Source organism: Podarcis melisellensis (genome assembly GCF_964234715.1).
Source record: "Podarcis melisellensis genome assembly, chromosome: Z".
Classification (NCBI taxonomy): Eukaryota; Metazoa; Chordata; class Lepidosauria; order Squamata; family Lacertidae; genus Podarcis; species Podarcis melisellensis.
The window spans coordinates 17,803,944-17,816,501 of NC_138547.1; the positions used below are offsets into that span (position 1 = coordinate 17,803,944).

A 12,558-nucleotide genomic window follows, 5' to 3' on the forward strand; every position below is an offset into this window, starting at 1 on the left:
GTCCTGGGTATGGAACAAATAAGCAAACATTGTAAGTTTCCACTCCTGCTGCTTTTTGCTTTGGAATTTTTCTGACATCTCTACTTGTGACTCATTTGAGTACAGACAACACTGTTCCGCCTTCATCCACCAAGCCTTGTTGCCAAATTCCACCCCACTTACTCAGGCAAAAAATGGTTTCATTTTCACCAGTGAAATCGTGGCGGGTTTATGATTCTGCATTTCATATTTACCCAAGCCTCTGTTATCTATCGTATCCTTTTAAAGGGATTATTTAATAAGATGTGCAAATATAACAAACGAGACATCAAACTAAGCATATCACCAAACTAAACACCATCAAAATGGACATAGAGGCAAAATGAGTAGAAACACAACAATAATAATATAAAAACCTGTAAAAGAATGAATAGCATAAAATATATCCCATGGTGGATTACAAGGCTTATATTTATGCAGTACATATCAAATATTCATGAACATTGCTGGATAAAATCAAATTTAGTAGGTAGGTGCCAGCCATGAGATTCTTTGGCCAAATCAATCACAAACAGCCACCCCAAAAGAGTCAAAGTCTGAGGTGTCTACTTCACCCCCTTGAGGCCAGTTTTTTAGAAATAAACATGACTTTTTTAAAACTGCAAGTCTAAAGAGGATAAGATGTGTCCTTCTATCCTTGAGAGATCACTAGGTGAGCAGTAGAGGTGGAATTAGTTGTGGTCAACAATTATCTTAAAACTAGGGTTTTCTGAATTCAAAACCCATTTCAACACTGAACACAATCAACCATTTTTAGGTTGCTGTCCAATAAACATGCATGTATTTTATAATCTTTGCTTTTGCAATATATTTGCAAGATATGAAACTCTTCAAATAACCCTGGGAATCATAGTGTGGTAACTGGAATGCTGAAAACTGCTAGATTCTTAACGCCCCTGCAAAGAACAATAGTTCCAGAATTCCTGGGTTGGGAAAACCAAGTCTTCTCTGTAGATATGACCATATCTCCATATCATTAACAAATGTCATACAGTATCTCCATATCATTAACAAATCTTCTCCATATCATTAACAAATGTCAAGCTAAGTCCCTCATCAATTGCCAATTAATGGATCCTGTTTCCATTTTTCTTGAAATTTTCTGGCATAGGTTGCAATATTTTATTTTTAATTAGTTTTTATTGAATTTTTTCAGATAAACAAAAAGCACATAATAACAAACAAGGCACATACAACAAAGCTTGACTATAAGCGTAGGTGCTGCTTATAAATGCACAGAAAGCAGGAAAAACCCAAACAACATTTGCTGTAGAAACAGCAATCTGGTAGACCAAGATATTTTTTAGATTTTAATCTAAAGACCAAAAGTGTACAGTATAGGTATAACACCAGTCCATAATAGACAATGGAGATCTGCGGGGAAGACGGCTCCCCATTGTTTCAAAACAAATATGACAAATGGAGAGCAAATAACTGAGAAGAGTGTTTTGGATTTAAGCCCTCTAAGCTGCCTGTTATGCTCCATAACTTTTCCTGCAACTGCCAACAGCCATACCTTGTTCCACCATCCCTTTAGAGTACAATGGGAATAATGTCTCCAGTGCTGGACCAGTTCCAGCCTAGCCTAGCCATTGTCACAAGGTGGATGATTAGATCTTTATATAACAAATTTTGCATGGTTTTCTGGAAAGAGTGATAACAGTGCAATTGTAAACAGAAGGAGAAGGAGATCAGGGTCTTTATTCAGTGGGGCTCCCCTTCTGGGGTGTGGTCTTCAGCAGTCACTCAGTCTTAACAACCCTTGGTTTCCATATCCTGTGACTGCCTTCAAAGAACACGAGTTGGTGGATGGCAGAATATGAATCTATCTCTTGTCTTCTTTTCAGGGCCAAGATGGTCCACCAGGTGATAAAGGAGATGATGGAGAACCCGGTCAGACTGTGAGTAACCATTTGTGTGTCACATCTGTTTGTTAAAGGCCAGATTTACCAGCTGTCAAGCATTTGCACTCCTCCTCCCCAGAAGGAGATGGCGGCGGGGAGATGAGCCCAGCCTGCTGGGGTGAGGGCATGGGCAGGAAATCAAGGGGTACTTACCTCTCCCCTTCGCTGCCACTAGCATCTGATTCTCTCCCCTCCTCCCTGGTGATGGCCCCCCAAAACCCATTGGGCACCGCTGGTATTGTCCTGTCCCCATTTTGTGTTCCTGCCAGACCCATCCTCCTTCTGGCTCTGCCAGCTCCTGACACCTTTATAAGACAGCTAATGGCCTATCTTGGTTGGTTGCATGGGGTCAAACCATTTGGCGTCTTCCTGTATCATCTCAGAGGTGCAATGATGAACTGGCTCACATTCCTTTCATATATACAGGGCTCTCCTGGTCCAACCGGAGAACCAGGTCCTTCAGGTCCACCAGGGAAAAGGGTAAGTTATCGTTTTACGTGGTGTCCTGTAACCTCATGGCAAGGCTTATCAGAAATTTTCAGGGGAAGACCAGCAATGGTGGTGGGTGTCACAGAATCATAGAACTGTAGAGTTGGAAGGGACCTCAGTGATCCTCTTGTCCAATCCCCTATATGGGTCGTAATTCAAGAGTGACAATGTGAAGCTCAGTTCTATTGTTATTGTTGTTGTTGTTGCTGTTGTTAATGTGAACAGAGGCCATATCTGTTGCTCAGCCTGTGTATGGCAACAACAGAATCACACATGAGACTCTTCTGGGATGGGGAAGGCTTTCAGCCTTGTGAGCAACCCTTCTGGGGGGGGGGGACACCCAGCAGAGGTGGTACGGGCCAAAGGCAAAAGTAGGCAGGGCAACATACATCACTTCCCTTTGCACATTAGGCTACATTCCAGCCACACACATAAGTGAGAGGTTTCTACACATAGAGGTTTCTACCCTCGACAAAGGCCTTCTGAAAGGGTCAGGTCTGGACCCAGCATCTGCTGTTCCAAAGTGTTAATTCCTCCATGGAATAGATGTTGGTACCACCACTGAAAAAGCAGCTGCCATACTTCCATTGAACAAGACATGGGGGGGGGGGGGCGGAGAGAGAGAGAGAGAGAGAGAGAGAGAGAGAGAGAGAGAGAGAGAGAGCAGGGCCTTAGATACTGGATGAAACACACAGGGACATAGAGGCAAGGGGCTTACATATAAGGAGAATCATTGTATAATCAGAAGGGGCCCAAATGGTTGTCCAATCCCCTTCAATGCAGGAATCACAGGGATATATGGATCTGATTCTGTTTGTTTATCAACCTTCTTTATCTCTTTTAGGGCCCACCTGGGCCAGCGGGTCCTGAAGGCCGACAAGGAGAGAAAGGTGCCAAGGTAAAAAACGTAATTTTATTGAGGGTACAGAAGGTCAAATCCATGTTCAGCTTCAGCCTCTGTTTCCCTCCAACAACAGCCTGATTCTCTTTTACTTTTTCACCACAGGGTGAATCAGGCTTGGAGGGACCTCCTGGGAAAACGGGGCCTGTTGGCCCTCAGGGACCTCCAGGAAAGCCTGGTCCAGATGGACTTCGAGGGATCCCCGGCCCAGTGGTGAGTATTAAGAGCACAGAGGTCATCTATAGGAAAGCCTTCTGTTGTAAGAGAAGCAGGCCATTACATCAGCATCCTAGACTCTGTGCTGGTTCCCTGAAGTCAAAGCAGTATAAAAAACCATGAATGGGTTCTGCATCTTCAGAGGCTGCCGCATAATACAGGGGCATAGAAAGTTGCCATGTATCAAGAGAAGCTCTCAGAGAAGCTCTGCATGGGCCTGAATTGAACTATGGAAATTGCTTTAAAAATTCAACAAATGAATAAAAATGAGTAATCCTTTTTTTGCAGGGTGAGCAAGGACTTCCCGGTGCTCCAGGCCCAGACGGACCTCCAGGACCACTGGTACGTCTGGAAGTTTTGCAGGATTTTTGTTATTTGTTTGCTTGCCAATAATGGGGATGGTTGTGGAAGTTCACTTCCACTCTGATTCCACCATATTCCTGGGATCTGCTGTATTTCCAAAATCAGGTGTCCTGATCTTGTTAAAGAAGTCTGCTTTGTAATGATGGACATTGCAGTCATAAACTGTATGCCACTTTTTATCAAGCTGCTACCAGATATGTTTCGGACTCGCAACTCCCATCAGGCCCAACCTGGCAAAGCTATTGCAGAAGCTTAGCTGCAGTCTTAGCTGCCCAGCATGCCTTTGAAATGAGGGGTGTATTCCCATTTGCAGTCAAAATGCAGCTTGGAATTCCACTCTCTCGCATAACTTGTCTGTATTTTACAAAACCGTGTTTATTTGTGTGGAAGAAGCACCACTGTGGCTGGACTAAGTCTGCCAAAGACTCTCTTTATTAAGAAGCAGCAATTGCATTAGAGAAGACTTCCATCACCATCTCTTCTGAATTGTTAATTCAAGTGTTCTACCTATACACAGAGCTTAAGACCTTTTCTAGGGATGACAAAGTTATCACAACCTGGTTAATAAGAAACCACAAGAAACAAGTTACACAGGAAAAACAGCATTCCATCCTTCCTTCATTCTGACTCTTCTTACACTTGAACAGAGATGTGGGCTTAAGATAAAAGCAGGCTCAAGCCTGTTACAGGTCCAGATCCTTGCACACCCCAAACCCACACATTCTGCTTTAACATGTATGTTGCTAGAGCTGGGTGGTGGCAAGAAAGTTTGCATCTGAGAATATTATGAGATGCCAAAGATTCCAAATGTAAATTATGAGATTTACATTTTTGAAAACATGAGTATAAGTAGATGATTTGGGTCTGGATGGGGGAGAAATTTGATTCAGGTCATATTGCACCCCCATCTCTGAGTGATGCGAGATTTCAGGGGTTCCAAGCTCTTGCCAGGGTTTGTGTTTCCTTTTGGAATGAAGCACAGAGGAGACTGTGGTGTCTTTATAATATATGGTTTATTTTCATTTATACAACCTGAGCCTATGATGGAAGAGTTCAAAGCATTAACAACCCAAAGGGAGGGGCCCCACTCATATTTTATCTTGCACAGAGCCCCCTTTCCTTTGTTCTCTTGATTCATCACTGAGGCGACCACAACACAGGAATAATAATAATAATAATAATAATAATAATAATAATAATAATAATAATTTATTTATACCCTGCGCCCATCTGGCTGGGTTTCCCCAGCCACTCTGGGCAGCTCTCAACAGAATTAAATAAAATAAAACATCAAACATTAAAAACCTCCCTAAACAGGGCTGCCTTCAGATGTCTTCTAAAAGTCAAATAGTTTATTTCCTGGACATCTGATGGGAAGGTGTTCCACAGGGTGGGCGCCACTACCAAGAAGACCCTCTGCCTGGTTCCCTGCAACCTCACTTCTCGCAGGGAGGGAACCGCCAGAAGGCCCTCAGAGCTGGACCTCAGTGTCCAGGCTAAACGATGGAGGTGGAAACGCTCCTTCAAGTATACTGAGCCGAGGCCATTTCGGAAGGCCGAGGCCAGGAAGCTAACCTGGCTTATATTTTAATACATGCTAGATCCAGGAATTAGAAGGAACTGCATACAGCCTACTTCCTCCCCAACCCTCAAACTCATAACAGCACTTTGCAAAACAATTTGAGAACTGAAACACAACCCTACTTTGACGTTTTCCAGCTAAGTAATGTGTACAAAAAGGCAAATGCTAGTATAAATTATCCCTATAAATGCATGCATTAGTGAAATTGGCATGTGTATATCAGGAAAGATTTGCACCTAATGTTTTCATGAGAACTTTCTATAGAAATCACAAATTGATGTGGAAATAATGGAGAACCAAGCTAAAGACTGCAAAAATAAGAAACCAGAATCTGACATATTCACCCCTCCCTCATAATTTCCATCTAAAACAAGTTTAAGATCTTGATTATCTAAAGGAAAGTTTATGGTGTGGTGCTATTTATTTATAGTATGTTCCTCTTTCTTTCTTAAGGGACCGCCTGGTTTACCTGGCTTGAAAGGAGATTCTGGTCCAAAGGGAGAAAAGGTGAGTGGCCTGATTTTGGACTAGACTTGCAAGTGTACTTTTGATGATAAAGAGTTAATTCCTCACTCCAGGCCTAACAGCACTGTGACACACGAGTCCCAGTCCAACCCTCTAAGCACTAGGCCATGCCAGCTCACTAGTCCACAAGATTTGCTTACATCTCTTTTTTAAAAAAATAATGGTTTTTTAAGATGCTTTAAATTGTTCAGTACTTCAATTAATTAATTAATTGATCTATTTTAATGAGATTATTTTATCACTGATTCATTTCCTGTCCTGGGCTCCTTGGAGAGGAAGGGGTGGGATATAAATTTGATTAATGTGTTAAATTTAATAAATAAGCTTTTCTTTACCTTCACACACTTGAGATTTTGAAATGCATCATTTGATCTTTCCTAGGGTCATCCAGGTCTGATTGGTCTGATTGGGCCCCCTGGTGAGCAAGGTGAAAAGGGAGACCGAGGCCTTCCAGGCCCTCAAGGAGGATCGGGGCCTAAAGGAGAACAGGTGAGCACCCAGGAGCTTGATGGGAAATTTCCTTTCTCATTCTTATGTCTTCCATTCAATCAGCAAGACTGATTTCTAAGTGGTGACTGGGAGAGAAATTTGATTTTTGCTTGTGTTTTAATGAGAAGCTACCTAATCTGCACTACTCATACCAATACACTGTGCAGCTATCCTTCAAATTTCCACATTCCTATATTTTGCAATGCACTTAGAACCTGTACAAGAAATGCATTTGTGGGGGGAATGTGAGAACCCATTAGTAAAAATAGCATATAAAAATATGTTATATATGGAGAAATTGCTGTCAAACTGTTACTCATTTGGGGTAGAGTGTGTGGGAAATCATGCTAAGATGCTTATGAAATTTAAATTAATAAAATTGCTAGATTGGATTGAGAAAACATAGTTTGTCACAGATGTGGGGAGTCTGTTGTTGGATGTTGCCAGACTCCTATCCCATTAGCCCCAGTCAACGTGGCCAATGACAATGGATGAATGACTTTGTAGTTTAGCAACATCTGCAGGCCGGGGGTTCCCTACACCTGGTCAATTGTAATGATGATAGCATTAACTTACTTTAATGCTATCAATCAACCAAAGAGATTTATGGGGAAATATTTTGGAATGATAAATATGCAACATAACATAAAACCATACATTCCTTCTAATTTACTGTATCCCTATAAATATTCACGAGTACTTCTGTATTGTATAATAATTAATTAGTTTGATTAAATCTTTAAATATTTTTAAACATCCAAATTTAGAATTGGCTCCTCCAAAGCTTGTTGTTAACAACAGATACTTTCTGAATTCCTCTTGAATAAACATTGATTTTGCTGTTTGGGTTTCTTTCTATAGGGTATAACAGGTCCGTCTGGTCCAATTGGGCCTCCTGGTCCTCCAGGTTTACCGGTACGTAGCAAGTTCTCAGAGATCCTTATTCCCAAAACGATGATGCAAATGAGTCACTTGTGCATAAGAGAGGCGAGGTATTCAGTAAATACCCTGGTAGGCTACATGTCATTGTGACCTGTTGTGGGTTCAACAAGAAAATGGGAGGCCTGGAAACTACCAGAAACCTCCTGTTGCACCAGATCTTTCTCAGATTCTACTGATCAATCCCTAGAATTCACTGACCCTCTTCTATATAGAAGAGCATTCTAGGGTTTCAAGCAGCCCTTTTTCCAGCCCTACCTAGAGATCTTCGGATAGAACCTGGCATATTCAGCATGCAAAGCAGATGCACTAAAACATGAGCTATGGCCCATCCCGGAGCATACCTAGGAGTTGGCTGGGTTGGCCCCCGAATAGAATGAATGGACATGACTAACTTTGGAACATAAATTTCTGTGAGTCTATGATTCTATGATACTCTGAGTAAAATGTCGGTGGGATATAACCCATGGTAATTCTGGGATTTCTTTTTTTTTAATGTTAAACAGATGTTTCAAAATATTGCTTGGGGGCTTCATAGAATCATAGAGTTGTAGAGTTGGAAAGGACTCCAAGGGTCATCTAATCCAAACCCCTGCAATGCAGGAATCTCTCAACTAAAGCATCCATGACAGATGACCATCCAGCCTCTGCTTAAAAACCTTCAGTGAAGAAGAGTTCATTGCCTTCTGAGGGTGTCCTTTCCACTGTTGAAGATCTCTTACTGTCAGAAAATTCTACCTAATGTTCAGTTGGAATCTCCTTTCTTGTAACTTGAATCCATTGGCTCAGGAGAAAACAAGCTTGCTCCATCTTCCATATTTGAGGAGAGATGAATGTATCCCTAGCACATTCATTTGAAACCTGCAATAGTGTTTGGGTTTTAAATCAGTAGCTTACATTAATGTGAGTGATAATTTGTGTATGTGTGTGAATCTACTAACTGTTGGTTTGGCTCTCTCCATGGTCTAGGGTCCCCCTGGTCCAAAAGGTGCTAAAGGATCATCGGTAAGTCAAACCTATGCAACTGGGAACATTAATTTGGTGGAGTCATACCAAAGTCACATTTTGGTCTCCCATCTTGATTCAAAATGGCACCTGGCGACTGAACATCAAAGAAGATCCCTGCCCAAGGAACCCCTGAATTGAGTTTGGCAATGATATCTTGAGAAGCAGCCAAACCTACGCCAAAAAAGTGTGCAAAGTCACACCAATGTTGTTTTCTGGGCTACCATCTTGAATCAAAATGGCTCTCTGTATCCAAACATTGATGAAAACTGCCACCCCTATTTTGGGAATCCTTGTGTTAAGAGGTGGTCTTACCTGGTTTTTTTAACTACACTCAGAAGGCTATCTTTGTTCATCATGTTGCTGCTCCCATATAAAGGACTTGGGGTCAGAGGGTTGGCCCACAGCAAATAGAAGTTATCCTTTGATGACAAGCCTCTGATCTGTGGCTGCCTGTATTGCCCACCTAACTAACATGTGCTGGTTTCTGTTTCTTTGTCTTTCTAGGGTCCAACAGGTCCAAAAGGGGAAACGGGTCACCCTGGGCCACCAGGGCCTCCTGTAAGTACTGGTCACCATGTCCTTTGTGGTTTTGGAATGCCTCTCCCCTTTTTATTGGAAATATTTACAGGCAGCTGTTTCATAAACAAATAACAAAGTGGTTTATACCAAAAAGACATAGGACCATACAGTAAATACACAGGAAAGTTAAAAGCAGACATCAGTTAACCATTGTGGAAGGATCTCTTCTTAACTGCCTGCAGAGGCCTGGGAAAATAACAAATGTTTTCAATGGGGATTAAAAAGTTGGTATAGAAGGCTTCTGCTGAAACTCCAGTGGCATAAAGTTCCAATGGACTGGCCCAATGACACTAAAGGCTTAGTTTCTCTTTGTTGTCAAACAAGCCTCCCCAACTCAGGGGATGACTAACAATCCTCCTGCAGATAATTTCATTGTTCAGCGTAGAATATAAAGGCTCAGGCAATCTCTGAGGTACCCTGGATGTTAGTTGTTCAAGGCTTTGTAAATTAATACAAGGACCTTGAACCTGCCTTGGTAGAGATGGGCAGCCAGTAAATATGCTTTAACAGTAGTTCCCATGTTCTCAGCGAGATGCCCCCATCAGCAATCTGGATACCACATTCTGCACCAGCTGGAGCTTCCAAACCAGGCCCAAGGGCAGTCCCTTGAAGAGCAGCTTACAGTAGTCCATCCTTGATGTTGCCCCTTCCCTACATGTTGTCTTTCTCTGTTTTCAGCACCAGTTAAACCGTGTCACTCTACTTCTTCCTTGCCCCAGGGCCCTCCAGGGGAAGTGATCCAACCACTTCCCATCCAGTCCTCCAAGAGGACCCGGCGGAACATTGACGCCAGCCAGTTGGTCAACGAAGGCAATGCTGACAACTACATGGACTACGCTGACGGCATGGAGGAGATCTTTGGCTCCTTGAACTCTCTGAAACTGGAAATTGAGCAGATGAAGCACCCGCTGGGCACTCAGCACAACCCAGCTCGCACCTGCAAAGATCTGCAACTCTGTCATCCGGATTTCCCAGACGGTATGGATGGGCATCAGTGGATATGCAGGAAGGGGAAGGAGGGTTCATCTGGGAACCAGAACAGTGTACCTTAATTCGGTAGCTGGGATTACTGCATTGCTAGGATTGCTGCAGGTATTCAGACTAGTTGACCCACCTCCACAACTCTTGAGTCTAAAGCTGATTCCATCAAATTCACACTTTCTGAAACAATAGGTGAATCAAAAATTTGCACTTACCCAAATTTCATGATGCAGTTCTCCAATCAACCAGTGTTTCACAAAATGCATAGCTTAGGGGAAAGTGTGCATAGAAAATGAGGATATTAGTGAAAATAACATACAAATACAAATAACGTTTAGGGAAATCTCTTGCAAAAATATATTTGTTAGTGAAAACTGCACATAAGCATTTGTTGCATAAAATTGGTTTATTAGGAGAAATTCGCTCCAAAATGCTGGTGGATTTTCATGAGGATTCTTTTAAGAGAGATTGCAAATTGCTACTTAGAAAACAAAACAGATCCTTCCATCCCTAGTCCCTTTTTATTGTTGCGAAAACAATTGGTGTCATATAGTAGGATTTTCACAAACATAGGAATGTGTTAAATGATTAAATTGTAGGATTTGTATCAACTCTTCCTGTCTTCCTTCCTCCCCTCAAAAAAACATGGTCCCAACTCCAGGTGAATACTGGGTAGATCCTAATCAAGGTTGTTCCAGGGATTCCTTCAAAGTTTACTGTAATTTCACCGCTGGTGGGGAGACCTGCATCTTCCCAGATAAGAAGTCAGAAGGGGTAAGTGATTCTTGTGAGCTTTTTCTCTTTCTTAGTTACTTTCTTTCTTTCTTTCTTTCTCACCAATCTGGGCATCCCTTTCAATTTCATGTTGGAAGGCAGGCAGAAAAGTTGACCTTTCCATTGGATCCTTGATTTGGTTCTATAGGAAGCTTAAAATCATATAACTGTAGAGTTGGAAGGTCCCCCAAGGGTCGTCTAGTCCAACCCCCTGCAATGCGGGGATCACAGCTAAAGAATCCCTGATAGGTGGCTATCCAACAACTGCTAAGAAACCTTCAATGAATGAGAGTCCACCACCTTATTTAGAACCAAGCGGCCCCTATCTTGTGCCTAATTGCACCCTAAAAAGCTACTCAGTTCCAATAATGGCTTGATTTCCAGAACTATATTTGAAGTGAGAGGCCGTAGCTCAAAAGGCCTGTGTATAAATTATTGCGATAAAGAAAAAGTACTTGCTTATTCACAGTACATATTTTTTATAAGCCTAATAGCTCACTGTCCTGAAAGTAGCCTTGTCCCATGTTTGCATATAAAATGCAGGAAAAATGTAGCTGTGTTGCATTTCATAAAGAAATCATGAGAGCAGTTAATAGGCTGGGAGTGGAGAGATTATGTAGAACTGTATTAAGGAGGAACAGGAGACTTTGATATTTTTGTCCAGTGGGCTGTTATGAACATTTTAGGAAGAAAACATGATTTCCTTAATCATTACACTGGTCAGGATATAGTCAAAGCCCTCCAGGTCAGATCCTTTAAGATTATGCTTCAAAGAACTCCAGGCTTCAGGGCTCCATGGCAGAACATCTCCTTTGCATGCAAAAGGTCCAAAGAACAGCCCCCACTTGCATCTCCAGCTAGGACTGGGAAAGACCCCTGTTCAAAATTCTGAAGAGCTTTTGGCAATGCTAAGCTGAGTGGACCAATGGCCTGGCTCAGTAAAACCATATTTGATAGGGTTGCCATGTGGAAGATGGAGCCAGCTTGTTTTCTGCTGCTCCAGAAGGGAGGGCCTGAACCTATGGATTCAAATGACAAGAAAGGAGATTACAACTAAAAATTAGGAATAGCTTTCTGTCATTCAGTGGTGGAACAGACTCCATCAGAAGGTGATGGCTTCTCCTTCCTTGGATATTTTTAACATCCCATGGTTGAATGGCCCTCTATCAAGGATTTTTTAGCTGTTATTCCTGCATTGCAGGGAGTTGGACTAGATGGCACTTGGGGTCCCTTTCAGTGCTACAATTCTATCTTTCCATGATTCTAAGATAGCTTCCTATATTCCTATTTAACTCAACTTTTTATTCAGAACTACAAGGACTAGAATCTTTGTTTTTAGGGGAAGGACCACAACTTAGTGATGAAGCATCTGTTTTGTATGCAGGAGGCCCCATGTTCAATCCCTGATGGCATCTACAAGTAGGAATGTCGTATGCCTGAAACCCTAGAGAGCCACTGCTGCCAGTCAGTGTAGGCAGTACTAAACTAGATGGACCAATGGATTTCTCTCAGTATAATGCAGCTTCCCGTGTTCCTTTTTCAACTCAACCCTTTCTTCAAAAGTATGAAGACTAGACTCCTACTTCATTTTTAAAGGAAGGGCTCAGTAGTAGAACATATTATTTGCGTGCAAGAAGATTCTGGGTTCAGTCTTCAGGTTGTTGTTGTTGTTGTTTAGTCGTTTAGTCGTGTCCGACTCTTCGTGACCCCATGGACCAGAGAACGCCAGGCACCTCTGTCCTCCACTGCCTCCCGCAGTTTGGTCAAAC

At 42.2% G+C, this 12,558-nt stretch overlaps 1 protein-coding gene across 4 annotated transcripts in view; it reads left to right on the plus strand.

Annotated features, from left to right (window-relative positions):
- COL5A1 (collagen type V alpha 1 chain) overlaps positions 1-12,558 on the plus strand; it is a 174,478-nt gene that overhangs the window by 150,142 nt on the left and 11,778 nt on the right. For 3 of the 4 annotated variants that reach the window (XM_081897750.1, XM_081897752.1, XM_081897751.1), the window contains exons 52-63: positions 1,887-1,940; positions 2,370-2,423; positions 3,277-3,330; positions 3,439-3,546; positions 3,838-3,891; positions 5,948-6,001; positions 6,401-6,508; positions 7,370-7,423; positions 8,417-8,452; positions 8,960-9,013; positions 9,754-10,012; positions 10,677-10,789. In XM_081897750.1, the coding sequence (XP_081753876.1) occupies positions 1,887-1,940; positions 2,370-2,423; positions 3,277-3,330; positions 3,439-3,546; positions 3,838-3,891; positions 5,948-6,001; positions 6,401-6,508; positions 7,370-7,423; positions 8,417-8,452; positions 8,960-9,013; positions 9,754-10,012; positions 10,677-10,789 (1,002 nt within the window). The remainder of the gene's footprint in view (positions 1-1,886; positions 1,941-2,369; positions 2,424-3,276; positions 3,331-3,438; positions 3,547-3,837; positions 3,892-5,947; positions 6,002-6,400; positions 6,509-7,369; positions 7,424-8,416; positions 8,453-8,959; positions 9,014-9,753; positions 10,013-10,676; positions 10,790-12,558) is intronic. The other variant, XM_081897753.1, reaches the window with a different exon arrangement.